This window comes from Protomyctophum parallelum (genome assembly GCF_964188405.1).
Source record: "Protomyctophum parallelum genome assembly, chromosome: 7".
Lineage (NCBI taxonomy): Eukaryota > Metazoa > Chordata > Actinopteri > Myctophiformes > Myctophidae > Protomyctophum > Protomyctophum parallelum.
In genome coordinates, this window is record NC_139705.1 from 12328351 (window position 1) to 12349679 (window position 21329).

General features: G+C 44.0%; 2 protein-coding genes across 2 annotated transcripts; one reads left to right on the forward strand and one right to left on the reverse strand.

The window, feature by feature from the left end:
- The first annotated feature begins 601 nt into the window (after positions 1 to 601).
- Positions 602 to 8250, forward strand: rbp7a (retinol binding protein 7a, cellular). The gene is made up of 4 exons (XM_083770061.1): positions 602 to 736; positions 969 to 1147; positions 1928 to 2029; positions 7736 to 8250. The coding sequence occupies exons 1-4, from the start codon at positions 664 to 666 to the stop codon at positions 7784 to 7786; spliced, it is 405 nt and encodes a 134-aa protein (XP_083626187.1). The 5' UTR covers positions 602 to 663; the 3' UTR covers positions 7787 to 8250.
- An 11232-nt stretch (positions 8251 to 19482) lies between these two features.
- On the reverse strand, positions 19483 to 20989 carry LOC310861934 (uncharacterized protein; the record flags this gene model as incomplete). The annotated part of the gene is made up of 3 exons (XM_083769671.1): positions 20875 to 20989; positions 20636 to 20702; positions 19483 to 20430 (listed from the first exon to the last, which is right to left on the reverse strand). Exons 1-3 carry the CDS (start codon positions 20907 to 20909, stop codon positions 19483 to 19485), a joined length of 1050 nt encoding a protein of 349 aa, XP_083625797.1. The 5' UTR covers positions 20910 to 20989.
- Between the last annotated feature and the right edge of the window lie 340 nt (positions 20990 to 21329).

Here is a 21329-nt window from a genome sequence, read left to right on the forward strand (position 1 = left end):
TATATAATAAAGTATAGTATGTATAGTTGACATAGATACTCCACTGTTACGTTCTTAGTTTATACAATGTATGCCATGCTTTTGTTTTAGCTTAAAGGTATATTCAGTGATTTCACTTAATTCAAATATAACTTATTTTTTTGTTTTGTTGTGATAATCCTCCCTACTATAGAGTGTGCTGGCCATATAAGGAGTTCCTCCCTGTCCCCAGTTAACACCTGGGGGTCAAAAAACCTTAGGTTTCGTTTTTGACTCTCTATCCTGATTGGACGAAAGGCTGGGTCCCACAGCCAAAAACGAAACCTAAGGTTTTTTGAGTGAAATCACTGAATATACCTTTAAATGTAAGTCGCTCTGGATCAATTTAGGCTAAATGCCTAAATTGTAAATTGTAACAAATAAAAGTGTTTATTGCTAGATGAGCTGCCCACAGGGACCAGTATTACTGTAACTGTTGTGGGTTGGGTTGGGTTGTGTGGGTTTCCCACAGAAACCAAATTTTGGCTTCAGGTGACAGCAAATGAAAAGAAGGCACACCCCTTTCCCTTTCACCAGACCTGCCTTTAAAAACCAGTTTTTGACCCTTTGGTCCTCACTCACCTTCACCGCTACACAGCATATTCTTCTCATCTACACACTGCAGTTTGAGTTTATAGTCTAAAAATGCCTGCTAGCCTCTGTGGCACATGGGACATGATCAGCAATATCAACATGGAGGGCTACATGGTAGCACTAGGTACGTTACAGCTGTTTTGATTCAATGTGTAATTTTTCATTTATTCAGGGTGTTTTGATGCGACATTCAGAGGTGATTTTGTATATTGTTTACACATGTTTGCATGTGTTAGACTATGCTGACTGGGGTTTTCTCATTAGTTGTTGTTGTTGTATGCGCTAACTTCTGCCAGTGAATCAGCTTGGCAGGATTTAACATCCAGTTCTGGGAAACATCTTTCTGCCTTTCCCAGGTATCAGCCTTTTTGTGCGAAAAATTGCTGTAAGATTGAACTACAGGAAGGTGATTGAGCAGCAGGGCGAGCTGTTCAACATCAAAACCATTACCACTTTCCGGACATATGCCTTCTCCTTCAAAGAGGACCAGGATTTTGAGGAGTTTACCCAGGGTATTGACAACAGACACGTCAAGGTAGGAGAGTGTAAAGATTATATTCAGGGTTCAATTTGTAATATACGGTTACACTCCCTTAACTACTTAAGCCCTATGTACTTCATTGTACAACATCATAGTGAAAATAGTTGCTATAGTTGTGAGTTTGTAGATCTGCTATTTAAGCTACAGTATCTTTTTAAATAAAATAAAAGTTAAGTTCTGACTTTATCAAGGGGTGCATGCTTTAGATTAGACATACCATTGGTCTGATATCTCAAACCCTCACCCTAACTCTCTAACCTCCCACGGGGCAGCACACATAAACCTAACATGGATTAAGGTTGCTGAGGGGTGTGTTAAAACGACCGGATTAAGGTTGGTGACGTGTGCGTTAAAATGACCTTAATCCAGTCGGACCAATGGTATATCTAACCAAAGTATGCCTCCCATTATGAAGCATATCAGACAAAAAGTAAAGAGATGAAACATTCTCACCAGCAATTAAAATGAATGACCTGATATCAAAAGGAGATCAAAGCGTGAATCTATCCCCTCATCCACCCTACAGTGAAGTCTACAGTCACTAGAACACTGATCACATTAATGGTAGCCTAGTGCCTACACAAAGATCAGAGGATGGCTAAGGATTGTTGTGGGATTGACTTGAAAATGAAAGGTAGCATGTACTGTGTGTAGGATAAAGTACATGATGTTGATGAATGAATGGACATTGCATAAACGTAGTTTTTATATGGTATGCTGAACTAGTGTAGTGTATAGTAGTCAGTGTTGATCTCTCTCCTCTTTTTGGTGCAGTCAATGGTCACACGGGAGGGAAAGAAACTGGTGTGTCATCAGATTGGTGAGAAGAAGCAACGAGGCTGGGCTCATTGGATTGAGGAGGATAAGCTTCATCTGGTAATTTACATCTTAAACACATTTTAAATCTGTTTTTTTGTATACTATTTAAATAGTATACAAAGAAATGCAGTGACTGCAAGAAAATGCTGCTATTTGTCAAAAACCAAAAGGCTTTATACCCTGTATGTTATGTACAGTATATAGATTATGTATATATATACTTTCCCCATTTTCAACAGTTCTTATTATATTTTGAAACTTTCTTTGGTAATGTAAACATATGTTCTTTTAAGTTGTGTTTGCGAAATACTTCGCTCTATGGGAACAGGACATTAAATGTGTCCTGCGGGTTTAAGGCTCGTGACGTAGGCGCCCAGCGCCTCAGGGGTATTTAAGGCCTAGCAACTGCGTCACGAACCACTCATTTTCCTTCTGCCACAGAGGACCGCAAGAATGCGCTAGCCAGCTTTTGTTTGGGGTAATCTACGTCTCGCAAACCGGGCAAGAGATAGGACTCAAGCTCCGTGAGGCTCTCCGACATATCTGGTTGGTTATACATTGTTGCGTATTGCTCGCGCGGGGAGCTAACTAGCCTTTAGCTTGTGTATAGTCAACGGGGCTACCCGCGGCTCTACTAGCTTGCAGCTAACTTGCTAACAGGCCTGTTAAGATAAGAAACGGGCTTCAAAGCCCGCTCGTTCGCTAGCTGTTTACTAACTGTAACACTAGTCTCACTCGACGGACAAATATGTCTAAATGTCCGTCGAAGACAAAGAACCTCTCCGAGGGTCCACTGCCCGCTAAGAGATGTGCCGTAGGGGCTTGCGGCAACACGATGTCATACATACAGTATGCCTCTATTGTCTCGGGCTCGCGCATGCTCGCAATGCTATCACCGGGGAAGGCCCAGTCTGTGGCCCCTGCGACAACATAACGGACATGACCCTCAAGAAGTCCCGTCTCCACCGTGTGAAACAATACTTCGAGAGGTTCGAGTACGAGAGACCCAGCCTAGACCCGCCACCCTCGGATGAACGGTTCTACGAAGGGCCTCCGCGCTCTACACCAAGGCAAAGGGTCGACTGGCAGCCGCTAGCACGTAGTACCCCGGCGCCGCGTGCTAGCTCGGCTACTCAGCAGCGGCCTGTGCCGGCTCCGCACTCTCGCGCTCCGGCTACAGCCACCATCACCTCCTCCCAAGCTCCAGCAGTCAGGGCCGAAACCCGTGACTACGAGGCTTGCGGAGCGAGGCCCAAAAAGACGACCCAGCCACAGCAGCCAGCTGGGCGGGGTAAACTACCTCCTATAGGGCCTCCGATGGGAGAACCCAGGGAGGAGTTTCCCCCCGCTCTGGTGGCCAGACCGCGCCAGCAGCCCGTCAGGACCGGCAGAGTGGCTGACCGCCTGGACCCGTCCCCACGGCGCTACGAGGAGGAAGAAGAGGTAAACCTCCCTTCCTACCAGCTAGAGCCCTTTGACGGGGATTTCGTTATCGTTGACGAAGAAGGCTACGCGGACTACGAATACAACGACAACGACGAGGATGACGACAGCATTCCCCGCGGCCCTCTCGACGAGGATGACGACGGAGACATGCAGGTCGAACAACGGCAGCAACGAGACCGCGAAGAAATGCTTAGAGATGGCTCTGACATCATGGGCATTTACAGGACGGCGGTTCTACGCTGCGGGCACGAATGGCCCCAGTCCTGGGCAACGTGTCCTCCCCAGAGGACCTCGCCGAGCTCCACCGCCTCAACCACGAGCTGGCGTCTCTGCAGTGCGAGATAGCGGAGCACACAGGCAAGGCCCTTGTGTCCTCCGTACTACAGGAGAGAATGAGGTGGGTCAATCTAGCCCCTCTCTCAGACTCCGTCAAGAGGGACATGATAGGGGCTCCTATCTCTCCTGAGAGCCTGTTCCACAGGGTCCTAGAGAAAATGTCCGTGTCCATTCAACAGCCCGAGTCCTCCACTAAGACAATGAAGGCTCTCGAACCTTTGGCTGCCCAGGCCCCTCCCTTCCGCCCTAACAAGGCTAAGAAGGCGCCATGGAAGCCCAGGACGGACAACAAGGGACCACCCAGGAGCCAGGACCGTGGCGGGGACAGACCACAGCAGCGGAGACGTCCCAAGAGAGACGACGGCCGCCGCTCTCCCCCACCCTACAAGAAAGTCGCTCCCAGAGGACGTGGTTATGGGAAGCGTAAGTGATGCTCCCGGCCAGGTCCAGAGGGGGGTCAAGGCCGCACCCCCCCGTCTTCCTACAGTTCAGAGTTCAGCACAGAGAGTAGTGGTCACGGACTTCACTCTCGAGCCACAGAGCGCTTCAGAGGGACTGTACAAGCAGCGACTGCCTCAAAAAAAAATTGTAATGTGCAATTCACATGTGTATGTTTTCAATTCAATAAAGAAAAACAAAACAAAAAAACACAAAAAAACAATAATGAAGTGTACTCTGAAGGGCACAGGCCCACATGTGGGAGACATGATCCGCCCTACGACAGCCTTAGCTGTCGTAGTCCAGAGCCGTCCCGCCCGATTTTCCTCTCACACTCTGACACAGTGGAGCAGGAAAAGCTAACTTTAGCAAAGGGTTACAGGCTCCAATTCGCCTCGAAACCGCCCACTTTCGGAGAAACCATCTTCACGAAAGTGAGTGGAGAGGCGGCGCACATTCTAAAGGAGGAAATCAATTCCCTCCTGCAGAAGGGCACCATCTCAGAGGTCCCTGCCAGCCAGTCTCTCAACGGGTTTTATTCCCGCTATTTCCTGGTGAAAAAGAAGGGGGGCGGGCTTCGCCCCATCAGACTCGCCACAGGAGGCACTGTTGCACACTCAACAAGTGCTCAGTCACCTCCACTCTCTCGGGTTCCGAATAAACCACGAGAAGAGCGTGTTAATCCCGAAACAGTCTATAGACTTTATCGGCATAACGCTGGACTCGATCTCTTTCATGGCTCGTCTGAGCCAAGAGAGAATAGAGGCGGTAATACAGTCCGCGGCGTCATTCAGAAAGGATCGCTCGATTCCCTTTCATACATGCCTCCGGATGGCGGGGCTTATGGCCTCAGTGGTTCACATAATCCGCCTAGCCAGGCTGAATATGAGACCTTTCCAATGGTGGATGAATGCCTTACGCATACCTATGCACCGTCGCCACCAGAAGGTAACAGTGACGTCACAAGGCGTGCTAGCCCTGAAATGGTGGACAGACAGACGAACCCTCTCAGAGGGCGTCCCTATGGGCAGACCTCTGACCAGGAAAGTCGTCACCACAGACGCCAGCATGACTGGCTGGGGTGCCACACTGGAGGGCACTACAACCAGAAGGATATGGTCAGAACAGCTACGGTCCTGCCACATCAATTATCTGGAGCTGATGGCGGTGTTCCTCGCACTGAGGGACTTCGAACCGCGCATCCGAGGTTGTCACGTCCTGGTCAGGACAGACAACATGACAACAATGTGTTACATCAACAAGCAAGGGGGACTCAGGTCCCCTCGCTTGCACCAACTGGCCCAGAGACTCACGATGTGTTGCGACGCTTGTCTCCTGTCCATTTCAGCGTGTCACGTCCCGGGTGTTCTAAACACAGGGGCGGACCTGCTGTCCAGACCTGCTGTCCGCTACGCAGACTGGTCACTACACCCGTGACCCCCAGGTAGCGAACCAGATCTGGGACAGGTTCGGGACACCCGAGGTGGACCTGTTCGCCTCAGAGCAGAACACGAAGTGTCCTCTCTTCTTCGCCATGAGCGGACCATCGACATTGGGACTAGACGCTCTAGCACACCAATGGCCCAGGTCCCTCCTCTATGCCTTCCCCCCCACTGACTCTCATTCTTCCCACAATGGACAGAGTGAGGACTCGGGGTCTGACGGTACTACTAGTAGCACCAGCCTGGGGCGTCTGGAGGACGGAGATAGCTACCCTCCTCTACGACCAACCATGGCAGCTCCCTCTACGAGCGGATCTTCTCACACAAGCGGGACGAGAGATCTTCCACCCTTGCCCCAAGGCCCTAGACCTATGGGTCTGGCCCGTGAGAGGTTAATGCTGGCTGAGACTGGTCTCCCTCCGAATGAAGGCCAGAGCCCAGTCAACAATGACCCGCTACGACACAGCTTGGAGCGTGTTCGAGCAGTGGTGCTTAGCACGACCTAACCAGGTTATCCCTTTCCAAGCTTCAATAGTTGACATTCTGACATTCCTGCAAGAGTTCCTAGACAGAGGTCTAGGCCTCTCCTCAGTGAAAATCCACCTGTCAGCCATGTCAGCCATCTCGGCTTGCCATGTGGGCGTCAACAACCAGACGATATGGAAACATCCGCTGGTAACACAGTTTGTGAAAGGCGTACGCAGGGCACACAGGGTCAACAGACCCCTGGTCCCCTCCTGGGATCTGTCCTTGGTCCTCAGGGCCCTAACCAATGAGCCCTTCGAGCCACTGCAGACGGCTGACCTAAAGTGTCTTACTCTAAAGACGGCCCTCCTAGTCGCCCTAACGACCGCTAAGAGGGTCAGCGATCTACACGCACTCTCAACCGAGGTCACCATCAAAGTGAACCCAGCCTTCTTACCGAAGAACGCTTTTTCGGTTTGCGTACCGGTGGATCTACAGGCTTTCCACCCTCCTCCCTTCGCTACGGAAGAGGACAGGAGGCTGAACTGCCTCTGTCCAGTAAGAGCGCTCCGCATTTACATGGACAGAACAGGCACCTCGAGGATAGGTCATCAACTGTTCATATCCTGGGGCGACAGAACCAGGGGAAAGCCTGTCACAAAAGTCACTATCTCCAGCTGGATAGTGCAGGCCATCCGTCTGGCCTACACCACTCAGGGAGAGGCATGGCAGCATCCTGGGCACTCCACAAGGGGGTCTCAATCCGGGATGTCTGCACAGCGGCAAGCTGGTCCTCCTCCTCGACCTTTGCCACATACTATAACCTAGATGTGGCAGTGCCCTCCCTGGCGCACGTGGTCTTGGAAGCAGCCGCACCATAAATGGACTCCGATCAAGTCCATCCTACAGAGCCACAGAGGGAATGAGGCAACGCCCCTCCTCCCTCTATAAAACCCAGGTTACCTGGGGCAGTCTCCGCCCTACCCCAGGTAGCCGCTCCGGGAAGACACTGACAGTCTAAAGACTGTCACCTTCCACCCTATGGGACCGGGCTACAAACCTAAGGTTTATCCCCAGCCCTTAGTTACCCCCAAGTCCTAAGACCCACTGACTAGTGCAGGATATGGGAGTTCATGAGGTCCCATAGAGCGAAGTATTTCGCGAACACAACTTAAAAGAACTTGAAGGTTACTTTAGTAACCATGGTTCTTTAAGTAAGTGAGCGAAATACTTCGCTAAACACCCTTCTGTCTTGCTCTGTGGCAGAAGGAAAAGTATGTTCATGAGTGGTTCGTGACGCAGTTGCTAGGCCTTAAATACCCCTGAGGCGCTGGGCGCCTACGTCACGAGCCTTAAACCCGCAGGACACATTTAATGTCCTGTGGGAGTTTATGATTAAAAAATCTGCACCTCGGCTTACGAACGGAAGCCTCCCATAGAACGAAGTATTTCGCTCACTTACTTAAAGAACCATGGTTACTAAAGTAACCTTCAAGTTTTCTCATGCCAATAAAGCTCTATTGAATTGTATTGACATTTAGGTTATATGATCTCCACACATTTACCAACAGCCAGAAAGACATTTTGGAAAAACTATGTTTGGTTGAATATAATATCAGTGATTTCCTCTTTTTAGGAGCTGTATTGCGAAGGCCAAGTTTGCAAACAGGTTTTCAAGAAGAAATGAAGACTAATGAAGATCAATGGAAGTCTAATCTCTGGATAAGAGGATTTTTTCTCTAGAGGAAATTAACACATTGTGCTCTCTAATGTCAGTGAGAAGATGAGCTTAAAGAACACTGAGAGGTCTAGTATTTTCCTTGCAAGGTGACTTGACTGCACTTTTGATGCAGTGCTAATAAAAAAGTATGTGTCATTTCTTTGTCAAGCTGGATAGGCTTATGCTATGGACTGGTTGTGGGCTCATTGAGGCAGTCTGGAAGCCCCATCTTCTAGGCCTGTGGTTCTCAAACATTTCTAAGTCAAGGCCCCCCAAATTGACATGCACATATTAGCCTGCGGACCCCCATTTGAAAAGATATGCCAGGGATGCCCATAAGAGAAGATTTGTATGGCTCTAGCAGTGATTCTCAACCATTTCAATTTCAAGGACCCCCAGTTTGACATGCATTAACCTACGGGTCCCCATTAAATGGGGCCCGTATTTATCTCGGGACCCCAATTTATATTGTAAAATTAATGTTAATTTAACTCTGAGAGTGTACAAATTGGTCCATTTGGTTCCATTTGTACACTCAGTTACAGACCTGTAAGGGTCCATCTGTACACTCTGAGTTACAGACTCAAATGGGGCCATTTGGTTCCTTAATCCTAACTATCAATCATTTAGCTGGGGACCCCCTGGAACTCCCTCAAGGACACCTGGAGCTGCCGGTCCCCAGACTCCACCTTGAGAACTAGGTTCTAGAGTTCTAGGTCTATGAAGCATTGAGGGGTCACTTGATGCTATGAGGATTTAGACCACTAGGTAGCATTATTGGCTTAACTTGACCAGATAGTCACTGACACCAACTATTTCTTTCATGTTTTTTTTCCTAGTTAATTTTTTTTTTATTTATAATTTTTTTTTTTTTTTTTTGCCAAGACTCCTATTTGAGGCATTAAAGTAAATCATTTTCATCTCCAGTTTATCATAATTACTTAATGTCTAGATCTGTTTAGGTTTGATGATGATGTTGAGATGAATGAATGAATGTTTGTGACAAACGCTGAGGAAGGCCAGACAGGCCGTAACGCGTACGTTTTCAGTCTCGGAGGTAAATAAAGTCATGTAAAAGGACATATAATGAGTGCTGGCATTTTCTTCATCTCAATTTATATTTTCGAGCCTTGCACCTATAAGGATTTTATTTGAACTTGGAGTGCTGCGGGTTGTCTGCTACGGTAGTACTTCCCCCTTGATGATGATGTAACATTTGATATCTCTGTCATAATGTTAGATTTATTGTTTTGAGCCTGCAGGGTAGCCTGTCGGCAGTTGTAACGCTGTGTTACAATTTACACCAGTGTCCCGACTCCCGTACTACAGGGTTCTGCAACCTTTTTGAAATGAAGTGGCATGTTTGTATTTTCTAGATACGTCAGTGTAGCATAAATTGAATTATGCCACATAAATAAATCCAACAGATTTTATTTGTCCATGAATATTTCCTCTTTCCCCGTCTTTTTAAACATTGTTATAATGATCACTAGACTCAAGAGCAATAATCTACCTATATCTCCCAGACTCCAACCCCATGGCATGCAGTAAGAGTTCAGTTCAGAGGTTTAATGAATGTAGAACTATATGTGCAGGATGTCATTTACATACAAATGTGTGAGGGACTTCATTTATTTGACTACATGTTTTAAAATATTTTATTTTAAACCAGAAGTCATCTCTCTCTCACACATATGCCAGTAGTGTGCCAGTGATCACCCTCCTTTGTGCCAATGTTGGCACCGGTGCCAATTGCCAAATGTTGCCTATACCCAACCCCTGCCCTACTAAGTAGAGGAAACCTTTATTGCTAAACACAGCTGGTCTGTTTGTGCTGTGGTGTTCATATACTGTTGATGGAAAATAAAAAGAAATGGCTTGTGTGGTTACCAGTTACCCTTTGCATGAGCTATAAAGTGTGCATTAACAACGTATTACTGATGTAAATGTCTTTGAGCAGTAGATCTGTTTTGGGATAGGTTTTAAATCAATGTCCAATAATCTTTGAGAGAAATGGCATCTATTTTCTGAAATAAATTACAAACAAATAGATCTTGCTTGGTCATTAAATTCAACCTTTATTTGTCACATAAAGCTGAAGTGATATGTATTTCAGTCAAATCCATATAGATACATCTTTAGTATGGTCTTTTTTTGTATGCAATAGAAGAGCGCAAAAGAGGGCATGTACTGTTCGTACCTGGCAACATTTCAGAACTATCCCTTGTAAACAGTCAATAGTTCATGGAAAAACTATTTGTAAATTACTTATAGTGATGTCGCATCGATATTTCTAAATAATTGGTTACTGATTATTAACTGAATTATAGATCATTTTATAAGAAAAAATCTGAAAGACTGATGTTATCTGTCTGCATTGTGCATGATTCAACTTTTTATGGTTTATATTGTTTAATTGTATTCAAATGTTCTAGTATAAAAAAATAACTTGGGGGGGGGGGGGGGACTATTGAAAAAAATATATGATATTGAATTGCAACAATCGCTGAATCGCAGAACTTAATTAAGAATCACAATATAAATCTAATCGGCACCCTATAGGTATCGAGATTGTGTAAAAATCGGGAAGTAAGTGAATCGTGCCACCCCTAGGAGACTCCAACATGTGCAGCTCAGAGTTGAGAGGTTTGATTTGACTAGATTTCAGGCAGGTTGGCATGCATGGTCTGAATAAGAATGAACAACATATTAAAGCATGCACATGTTTCTGCTGCAGTGGGGGTACAGAGACTGTGGCTGTGTGTGAAGGCCTATTCATGCTCCAGTTTTAGGTGATAAGGTGACCACCGAAACGGTGGCTATATTAAAAACAGATGTGAGCGGTGAGTCGCTTATCACTGCTGTGTGACGTCATGTTGTAGTCCGTTTTCAGTGGTCACCTTATCACCTAAAACTGGAGTATGTATGAATAGGCCTTTAGTCTCAAGGCTCATACATAGTCTGGATTTACGGTGGTGGGGTGACCACCGAACTACAACATGACGTCACGAGCCGCGGTGAAGAGCAAACCACCGCCACCGCTCCAGCCCTTCTCTCTGTTTTTACTCACCACCGCTCAACGTTATTTCAGCTCCGGTGGTCAGCTCACCACCGGAGCGGTGGTCACCTTACCACCGAAAATCCAGACTATGAATAGGCCTTTATAGGCCTTTAGACTCATAGGCTATAGGCCTGCACCATCTGAAGGTTGGTGTTACAGACACTGGCACCATACATGTAGAGTGGAATAGCCTGAGGGGCAGGGACTCCCAACGCAGGGTCAAGGGCTGACCAGAGGCCTGACCAGAACCTCTTGGGCCCTGCATGGGTACTTGGTCTCTTGTGTCTCATGTTGTTGACTTAGACCTGTCTTTACAACGGAGCTTAGCATTTCTTAGATTCCAGCTTGACTCCTCCTATATCATCTTGCTGCTGCCAAGGGTTCAGTTACATTAGGCCCAGCTGTTTGAATGTGTAAAGTGATAGCTGGTGTTAAGTAGCCACTGGTGGGCTGGGACCCATTACTGATGTCATTGACTCGCATAGCGTTCATGCCAGCTGCATGCATTGGTTGGTGAGACATGGCTCACACACTTGGACCAGTGTTGATTCTGTTTGACTAAAACTATGTTATGTTTTTAGTCAACTACCTTTTTTCACTAAAACTAAATAAGAACTAAGCTATTATGACTAAAACTATGACTACATATATTGACAATTTTGTCAACAAATACAAACTAATTTTATGTTTGGTTGTGCTCGCTGCTCGGTGGCCATTTTGGGGTATTTCGCCCCTGATAGAGAACATTTCACAGTTCCTAAGTTGTTCGCAGCGGTTATATTAGCCAAGAACAGTTGAGATATTCTCCGCTAAATGAAGTGCCAGGTCCTGGAGTAATTCTCCCCTGTCAACTCAAACTCAGCTCAGCTTCTTCTAGGCAACGGTAGAGTCTGTTCTCCTGGCTATCCAGGACCAGCAGTGAATGCTGGACCCTGAAGCCAGCCCTGTAGAAGTCTCTAGATGGGTGCTACACCAGAATGTTAAGGGCCACTTCACCCCTTTTGCAACCAGATCTTATTTGAATGATTGGGAGACAAACAAACACTTTCCTGGGGTGAAATATCTAAAAACACATATTACCCACATAAAAACCCCAGGAAAGTGATGATCTCTTTGCAAAAGGGGTGAAGTGGCCCTTTAACATCAGCAAGACATGTTGCCAACATGAATCTGTATGATGGAATGCCAAGGGTGAGTAACATTACCAATTTTTTTTTACTCAAGAGTTAAATTAAGGTGGCGTTCACATAAAGCTCAAAAGTGGATGTAGGCCTATTCAAAAAGTGCTGTGGGCAGAGCTGTGGACTGTGGAGAGAGGCTGGCTGGCTAGAATTTGGGCACGCTTTTAATAAAAACTAAATAACATTTAACTCCTTTCAACACTGTTTCAGAGAAATAGCAATTGTCATTTTTATTAACCTATTTTTATTTTGATTCATTTTCAGTTTCTAATGATCTAATCAATAGGCTATTGTATCTACATACCAAATCTAGATCCAGATTGGAGCTGGGATACAATGTGGTCTAATGTTGTCCTGTCTTCTAGGAATCCTGATCATCAACAAATTCATCTAAATTTTGTTCATATAGGACATACTTAACCCCCCGTAGATGCTATGCGGATTTTAAATAATCACAACTGCACTTTCTGCACTTCAAAAACCATAGGTACATTCTTTCATATGGTGTGGGAGTGTCCGAGTGTCCTCACATTTTGGAATTTGGTTGCTACTAACCTTTCGACTATTCTACAAGTTAACATCACACCCTCCCCATCTCTATTCTTATTAAATGATGTATCCCAGTTGCCATTAAATAACACCCGTATTCGTGTCTTCTTTGCTGGCGTAATGGCCGCAAAGAAGATGGTTGCTTCGCACTGGAAACCGCCTCATACATTGTCATTTCGCCATTTATCTAGAACAAGATTGCATGGTGCAAAAGAGGAAAACATTGAGATTTGGTCTGGTATTGCAGATTTGGTTAAAGGCATGGTTTAATCATTATTATTATTATTATTATTATCATTATTTATTTATTTATTTTTTGTTTCCATTGCACAGTAGTAGGAGTAATGACATTTTGTGGCATCTTTGGTCTCGGGGGGGGAGGGTGGGTGGGATTGTTTGTTTTTGTTTTGGTGTTCCTTGCTTTTGCTGTTATGTGTTGTTTTATATGTGTTTTGTTGTGATTTTTGTCTTAAAATAAAAAACATTTGATAACAAAAAAATAAAATAGGCTATTGTATCAGACAAAGCGTTTTTGATTGATTGATATTTATTTACAGTTTGCAGAATACAGTACATTTCAAGCACAAACTCAATACAAAGACTGTTAACTGTGAGTGGACGACGCAATTAAGCATTACACTTGTTTACAACAGGGTCCACCTTGTTCAATTCATCATTGACGTTGTCATATGGGGGACAGGTGATCTCTGTAAAACTGTGTTGTTTTTGGGCCATTCATCAATCAAATAGATGTCTTATCAGACAATGTCACTTTTCAGACAACCAGCTATAACTAGGCTCGATCCTACACATGCCCCATGGACTTAGGACGCGCCTCCTCCCTTTGTTTAATTCCAAAGTCTCTATGGACTCACTGGTTTAAAACAGGAGGCTAGCAAACATCAAGAACAAACAGGAGACAACGATTCAGCTGCCACCATGGTGAGTTTTGTTTTGCATAGAAAATAAATGTAGTCATTTTAGTTAGTGTATATTGAAACATAACTACAGATGGTTTTAACTCTAGAATATACATTAATTGATTGTATAGTCTACCAGGTAGACATAAAGCTACACAATTTTGAACATATTTAATTTTTTAGCCTCTCCAATGCCCAGCTTTTGTCCATCACCTGGTGGTGTTCCCGTGTCCCTATGTTTAGTTTAGGGTACTCACTTCAGATTGGTCAGATTTTTCAGTATAACATTAGGTAAAGGAAGCAATTCATTAAATCCGGCATATTCAATCTTACTCTGTGTTGTTCTTTTTCCCTTGAAGAAACACTTGGCTGTAGCCTTACTGTTGTGTGCCCTGCCTTCAGTGATTCATACTGCCTGTTATCAAAAGGAAATCAAGTCAGGTAAAGGCCAACAGAACAGTAACAACGTAAAACATCACACGCACGCACGCACGCGCACACACACACACACACACACACACACACACACACACACACACACACACACACACACACACACACACACACACACACACACACACACATGCACTCTCACTCTCACTCTCACTCTCACTGTGTGTGTGTGTGTGTGTGTGTGTGTGTGTGTGTGTGTGTGTGTGTGTGTGTGTGTGTGTGTGTGTGTGTGTGTGTGTGTGTGTGTGTGTGTGTGTCTGTGTGTGTGTGTGTTAACTTGCATTTGTTATGTAACCATAGATATGACTCATTGTGTCGATGCTGATGATGGCACATGGCATGCAGTCGGATCCAGCTGGAGGAACAGTCGGTGCATGGACTGTGACTGCGGTGGATGCTGTTCCGCGTAAGTACCAGTGGTGGAAAAAGTACTAGTAGTAACTAAAGTTTTCAAATAATTGCAGTGGAGTAAAAGTACAATATTCGCCTCTGAGATGTTGGAATTGCTCATGTTAAGTACAAATACCACAAAATTGTACTTAAGTACAGTAATTAAGCAAATGTACTTAGTTACTTTCCACACTGCTAACCAGCAATCATCAATATGTGCAAAACATGGGGTGTAAATTTCTCCACCAGGTGTACTGGACCAAGGTTAGGTTGGCCAGGATTTATGATGATGTAGATCCACCGTGCGATAGGTTTGCCATCAGGCTCCAGCTAATCTTCTTCATATGTTCAAGGTTCATTGGTCAACCAAATTTGATACTATTTCGGATGTATTACAGTTGCCCATAGATCCATCCCCTATTATTTCCTTATTTGGTGTTCTTCCTGAAACCATCCCCCTGCCTAAATATCAATCAGACCGTGTCGCTTTTATGACTCTGGCAAGACGTCTTATTCTGATCCACTGGAAAAAAACATACCATCCCTCACATTCACATCTCTGATACAGTACTATACTTTTTAAAATTGGAAAAAAATATATATACACTGCGTGGGTCCATCTCCAAATTCAGTAAAGTATGGCAGCCTTTTCTATCGCATATTGACCGCCTTACACTCGTACCCCCGACTGAACCTGATTAGCTGTTACCTGACTAGTCTGCCTGTATTTCCTGGATGATGTTCGTGACCATGAGATGATTTCTATATTGATTGTATTGGAGATTTTATTTCTTCTTCTTCTGTGTTGTTGGTTTTTTGTATTTTTTTGTTTTTGTTACTCTGTTTATTATAAAAAATTCTAAAATGTAATTAACAAAACGTTTAAAAAAAAAGGTTGGGGTTTATTGATGAACTGAAAAGTCAGAACAGAAGCCATTGCCTTTTCTAATGTTCACTCTGTGATTGCAGGTATTCAGAACCCAGGAAATTTCCTGATGACTGTGTGGCAGAGATGGATTGGAAAGCGTGTGTCTACAGAGTGCTCAAGAAGGATGACCGCTCTGTAGAATGCCCAATTTATGCAGCTGTGGGGTAGTAATATCATTACTGTCTGTCAAACTTACATTGTCTGAAATCTTATGTTCTTCCTCAAACTCTATTATCTTATTTTCTTTCTTTTCCCCTAACTTTTTTCACCCGGTACCAAATGCCTAAGCCTAAAGCCTAAACTGTAATCCTGGGTGCTATACTATTTCCAATAACATTATTATCAAGCTATATTTGCCTAGTCCTTTGTCTGTGCAAATCTCAGTAAAGAGGATGAAGACACAAATAAAGTCCATAGCCCTATATGCCGTACTGAATGTCATCTGTGAAACAATGTATGTTGTCATTGTCATAATGTCATACCCGAGAAAACACCTCAAAGCTCTACTTTGAATGTTTTTACATTCGGTGGCCTGGCCTCCTCAAAGCCTCACACACCTGCTGCATAAAACAAAATGGAAGAAACCATGGTGTCATAAAGCTTGGTAAATGTAGCAAAACGGTATATTTCTTTCAAAAAAGTGTACAGTATTTGTTAAAATGTTGTTTTTACGTGGGCACGCCCACCAGTTCATTAAGTATGCCTGGTTTGCATGGTGGGTGGTGATGGGTGGTGATCCACCTGAACTGAAGCCGCACCCACAGCTGTAGTTGTATGATAAAGGGGGAGGGGTTAGGGAAGGGGCTGATAGTGTGATGTCACTATATTACTGTTTATTTCATTGGCCCGTTTGACTGTCAAGGGTTCAGCCTCCAGGAAGAAACCCTAAATACAAAGTATAAAAACGACTCCAGGGTGTCTAATGAAGTACTGTCACCTCATAGACACATGAAAAACTGGAACAATACAAAAATTGTGGCACTCCCTCTTTAATATGGCACTAATGCTCTACCTGCTGAGTCAAACTCGTAAATTTATGAAAAACTAAACCTAAGTATTTGTATGAGGAGGCATAAGTCAAAGACATTGACCCGAACATAAAACTATGGTTACTTTGTATAGCATTCCTTCTGAAGTGTATAATCTGCTGAGTTTTCTCTCAGTTAATCGCAAATCTCCATTTACTGCACCATAGACATGCAATATTCAAAAAAAAAATATCATCAGCATATTAAAGTGTGTGTGTGTGTGTGTGTGTGTGTGTGTGTGTGTGTGTGTGTGTGTGTGTGTGTGTGTGTGTGTGTGTGTGTGTGTGTGTGTGTGTGTGTGTGTGTGCGTGTGCGTGTGCGTGGGTGCGCACGCGTTGGGGGGTTGTAGATGTGTAGTGTGACTGTGTTACACCATATGTAGGCGTTTTCTTCCACTTTGTGTACTTTAGCTGTAGCTATCACAACATGTGCAGATCATGTACATTGTGTGTACAACTAGAAAGGTGTGCAGGGTTCAGCCCTACCGTACAGTAACCTATATGTTCCAACAGCCATCCGCACTCCAGTCAGCTTCTATAGAGTGCGCGTGACATCATCTTACCATGAAGTAATGCGGGAACGCCTACAGAGTGACAAAAAACTATGCTTTCTAGCCTTGACAGCCCATACATCCAAACAGAAAAGTCCTATCTGAGCATTAAATGATGTTTAGCAACGTTAAACTCACTTTGCCACTCAATTTTCCACTCAGTTTATGCATGCGCATACCCTAGCTATTAACCATTTTCCCATCCAAATCAGGCCCTGTGTTCTCTCATGAACCTTTTTCCATCCCAAATTGGGTCCTACTGTATGTTCCCTAATTAAGTTTTAAATCACAAACTATAGGACATGGTTTAAAAGCACACATCTAAGTAAGAAGTCAGGGTTAGAGTGGCTTGATGGTAACCGCAAGGTTGCCAGTTCGAACCCGGGCTCCCCTTGAGTTAGTGTCGAAGTGTCCTTGAGCAAGACACTGAACCCCTAATTGCTCCTGATGTGCTGGTTGGTGCCTTGCATGGTTTCCGCCGCCATTGGTGTATGAATGTATGTGTGAATGGGTGAATGTAATGCACAATCTATATGTAAAGCGCCTTGGATAGAGGCGCTATATAAATGCACCATTTGCCATTTACCATTTAAGAAGTGCCCGTCATTTAATTGTTACTATGTATGCAACTTTAACGATATGTAGCAACTAATACAATATACAAGTGATACAAGATTCTTCCCTACATGGAGGGCACGCTGTCACTACTCTAACCAGAGTCTAGACTGAAGGACAGCGGCCAGGAGTGAAGTCTTCAGGGTGGCTTTATGCTGTCAGGTGGAGGAGACGATTGGATGCCGCAGTTATAGGAGACGCAGTCGACCAATGATGGAGCGTGGGGAATGCTCCCCACCAATGGCTGACAGCCTGTGCTGACGGATCGGCAGGGACCAATTAGACAAACGGGTGCGTGCACATACAAACACATAACCTGACCCATATTCCTACATCCGTAACACTATTCATATGGTGTGTACAGTATGTCTCTCTCTGTCTATCTGACTGTTTCTCTATGTCATAGAAACTTGATTTCCCCCGCAGCTTCCTCTGGCCCTGACGGATGCAACCCATAACGTACACACTACACAGCCCTGGATATAGGCCTCCTGGCCTGGCGAAGATGTGCCCTCTGTGGAGTGGACCTTTTTAAATGGTTATACGTAGTAGGCCGGGCATGGTACGAGTTTCTTAATTACTCTAGTGATTCATTGCGAAAGACATGCAAAGTGGGTGTGGTGACACAGTGACAGCCATGTTACAGATCATTGCAAGGAAGTATATAAGTATGTTTAATTTAACTTTCGTGTTTGTGATTGCTATACTGCCTGTTATCCCCAAATTGGTGACCACCCGAAGTCTGTGACTCTGTGACTTAGGATTAAGTTAGTGCTTGCTTGCATTATGCACTTTAATTACATGGTCTACATTTAATTAATTCCTGTGTATACTATTACTATAAATTATTATTATTATTATTATTATTATTTTTTACCAGAGGATGTCATGGTTTGCTGGACAGCATGCATGTCCACATTTGATCGTAAAATGTGACTATAGCTGTCACTTGACATTCTTTGTGATATTATTGTCCTGACCCTAACCCTGCCATAGAATCCAAAACTGTGTGATTACAAAATATAAGTTGATTGATTGATTACTGATTGAATACTTTATTAGTCAGAAATGTAAACAGCATGTCTTACAGTCAGACACATTTAGGCTAAAAGTATAACACAAAAATGTCCTGGGGACTTGTTTCCATTGTTGTTCTATGCATTCATCAACATAGCATACAAATATCACAATAATAACAACAACAAAAATAATAATAATAATAAAACATTTTTTTTAAATAATAATAATAATACCAACAACAAATACAAAACACTATCTACAAAGGAGAAAAAATAAAAAATGTACGGCAGTGAATGACACCTCATTTCTATGGGAAAAATGCGTTTAGCTCCCCTTGTTCTCCTGGTAGGTGGTTTGCCAGGACTGTTTTGAAACAAGCCAGTGATCCACATCCACAAGGGATGGTGTCCTGCAAATGACTAAAGTCAATTTTGACCTTCAATACACAGCATAGTTATTCACGGATCAAAACCCAAATCTCACAATCACATCACAATTCAATTAAGCATTCCATGCACAAGCTGACAGCATAAAGTATTCACTCTTAACTTAATCACCTTCAACCCTATTTGGGCATTTCATTAGTTGAACATCTTCAAACGTTATCACAAAATTTCCAAATAGCAATAATATCCGATCCTGAAGGTCGTTTCTGCTGCACGTTTTGTGTAGTTCGGCCATCTATGCAGTGCGAGGCCATTGAACGACTTAATTGATGTCCATGGTGTCATAATAATGATAATATCTCAAACTTATATAGTGCTTTTCTGAGTACCCAAAGACGCTTTACATGGGGGGTCCTTACAGAGATAACAACACAAATAAAAACAATTTTAATAGAAAAAAGAAATAATCACTAGAAGCTAAAAAACATTAAAAGACAGTGAAAATGGTTTGCTAGGGAAGGCAATGTTGAAGAGGTGGGTCTTGAGGGCGGTTTTGAAGGTTTGGAGGGTGGGGGCAACTCATCACTCACACTCACCCATAATGGCTTTAACATTGGAGTAAAGAGCCTCTTCTTCCTCAGTCCCACAGTGTCTCTCCTCATGCTGTCTGATCATTGCCTCAGCCTCATCCTCATCTTCCCTCTCCACTGTCCAACTATCAGTGCCAGAGTGTCCTCTCTCTTCATGCTGTCTGATCATTGCCTCAGCCTCATCCTCATCTTCCCTCTCCACTGTCCAACTATCAGTGCCAGAGTGTCCTCTCTCTTCATGCTGTCTGATCATTGCCTCAGCCTCATCCTCATCTTCCCTCTCCACTGTCCAACTATCAGTGCCACAGTGTCCTCTCTCCTCATGCTGTCCGATCACTGCTTCCGCCTCTTCCTCATCTTCCCTCTCCACTGTCCCACTGTCCTCTGCGCCACTGTCTTGCTTCTTGTCCCCCTCCCTGTTGACCTCAGCGTACTCTGTTTCTGTCGTCTCTCGTTTGTGCTTTGCCTCCTCCTCCTCAGCACTTCTCTGCCTCAGCTGGGAGTAGTCAATACTATAACTGGCATAGTCCTCTTCTTCTTCTTCTTCTTTCACCTCACCCTGACTGACTGAGCTATCTGGTGCTCCGTTGTTCAACATAATGGCTTTAAGATTGGAGTAAAGAGCCGTATCCTCACCCTCTTCTTCCTCAGTCACACAGTGTCCTCTCTTCTCATGCTGTCCGACCACTGCTTCCGCCTCCTCCTCATCTTCCCTCTCCACTGTCCCACTGTCCTCTGCGCCACTGTCTTGCTTCTTGTACCCCTCCCTCTTGACTTCAGCGTACTCTGTTTTTGTCGTCTCTCGTTTGTGCTCTGCCTCCTCCTCAGCTGTTCTCTGCCTCAGCTTGGAGTAGTCAATATTGGCATAGTCCACTTCTTTCACCTCACCCTGAGGGACGACTGAGCTATCTGTTCTGGTCTCTCTCTGCCTCGCCTCCTCCTGTGGAATTGATATGAGCAAGTCAGTCATAAAGATGCCAAAGCCTTTCTTCGAACAGACGAGCATTCAGTGAAAATCAACGTGTTTCAAAGAATAATTCAGAAACGTCAGAAATGTTATAGAGAGGGTAAATAGTGTTGTGTATAACATTTCCACTGTAGGGCCAATATACAGTATTATCAATAGAAACAACAAGCAAAAATACCTGTTGATCTTGACAAGTGACCATATGCAGCACCTCAGCCTGGTCTCTGGAGTTTTTATTTGTGCATCTGAGTAGACATTTTGAGAGAGAAAATAAAAAGAGTGAGGAAAAAGCATCAAACACCCCCTCCACTGTTTAGGGAAATTATTAACAAGAAAGAGTTTAATATTTCTCAATAAAATCTCAATAAGATTTGAAACGCAAACAATGAAAAGCGAACATAAAATGTAACACTCCACCTATGGTATGCCGTTGCTAAACAGCAAATGGTCATGGAAAGTGTAACACCAATCAGAAATGCAATGATAGTCTTCACTTCAAAGAATCTTTCATTTTGAACTAGAGGAAAGGGGAACATTTGTGAGAAACCTATTCTCTAACCATAATTATCAATGGTCAACAAATATGTTAGAGTCTAATGTAATTGTTGACCATTGATAATATGAATACACTCTAAATGAAATTGGTTACAAACAGGTATAGTGTTGACAGTAATGTACAACATAGAAATATCTAAATGCATGATGTGATTACCTTCTCGCTTTGGCTCATCTTTTTTGATAATAAGTGTCTTATTCACTGTTGTGCCATCACCTTTGCTGAAACACTTAACAGAAGTGTAGTTGTAGTGGTCTTCAACAGTCAAGGTACTCACTGAGTTCACCACTGTCATGAAAGAAGACCCACTTATGGT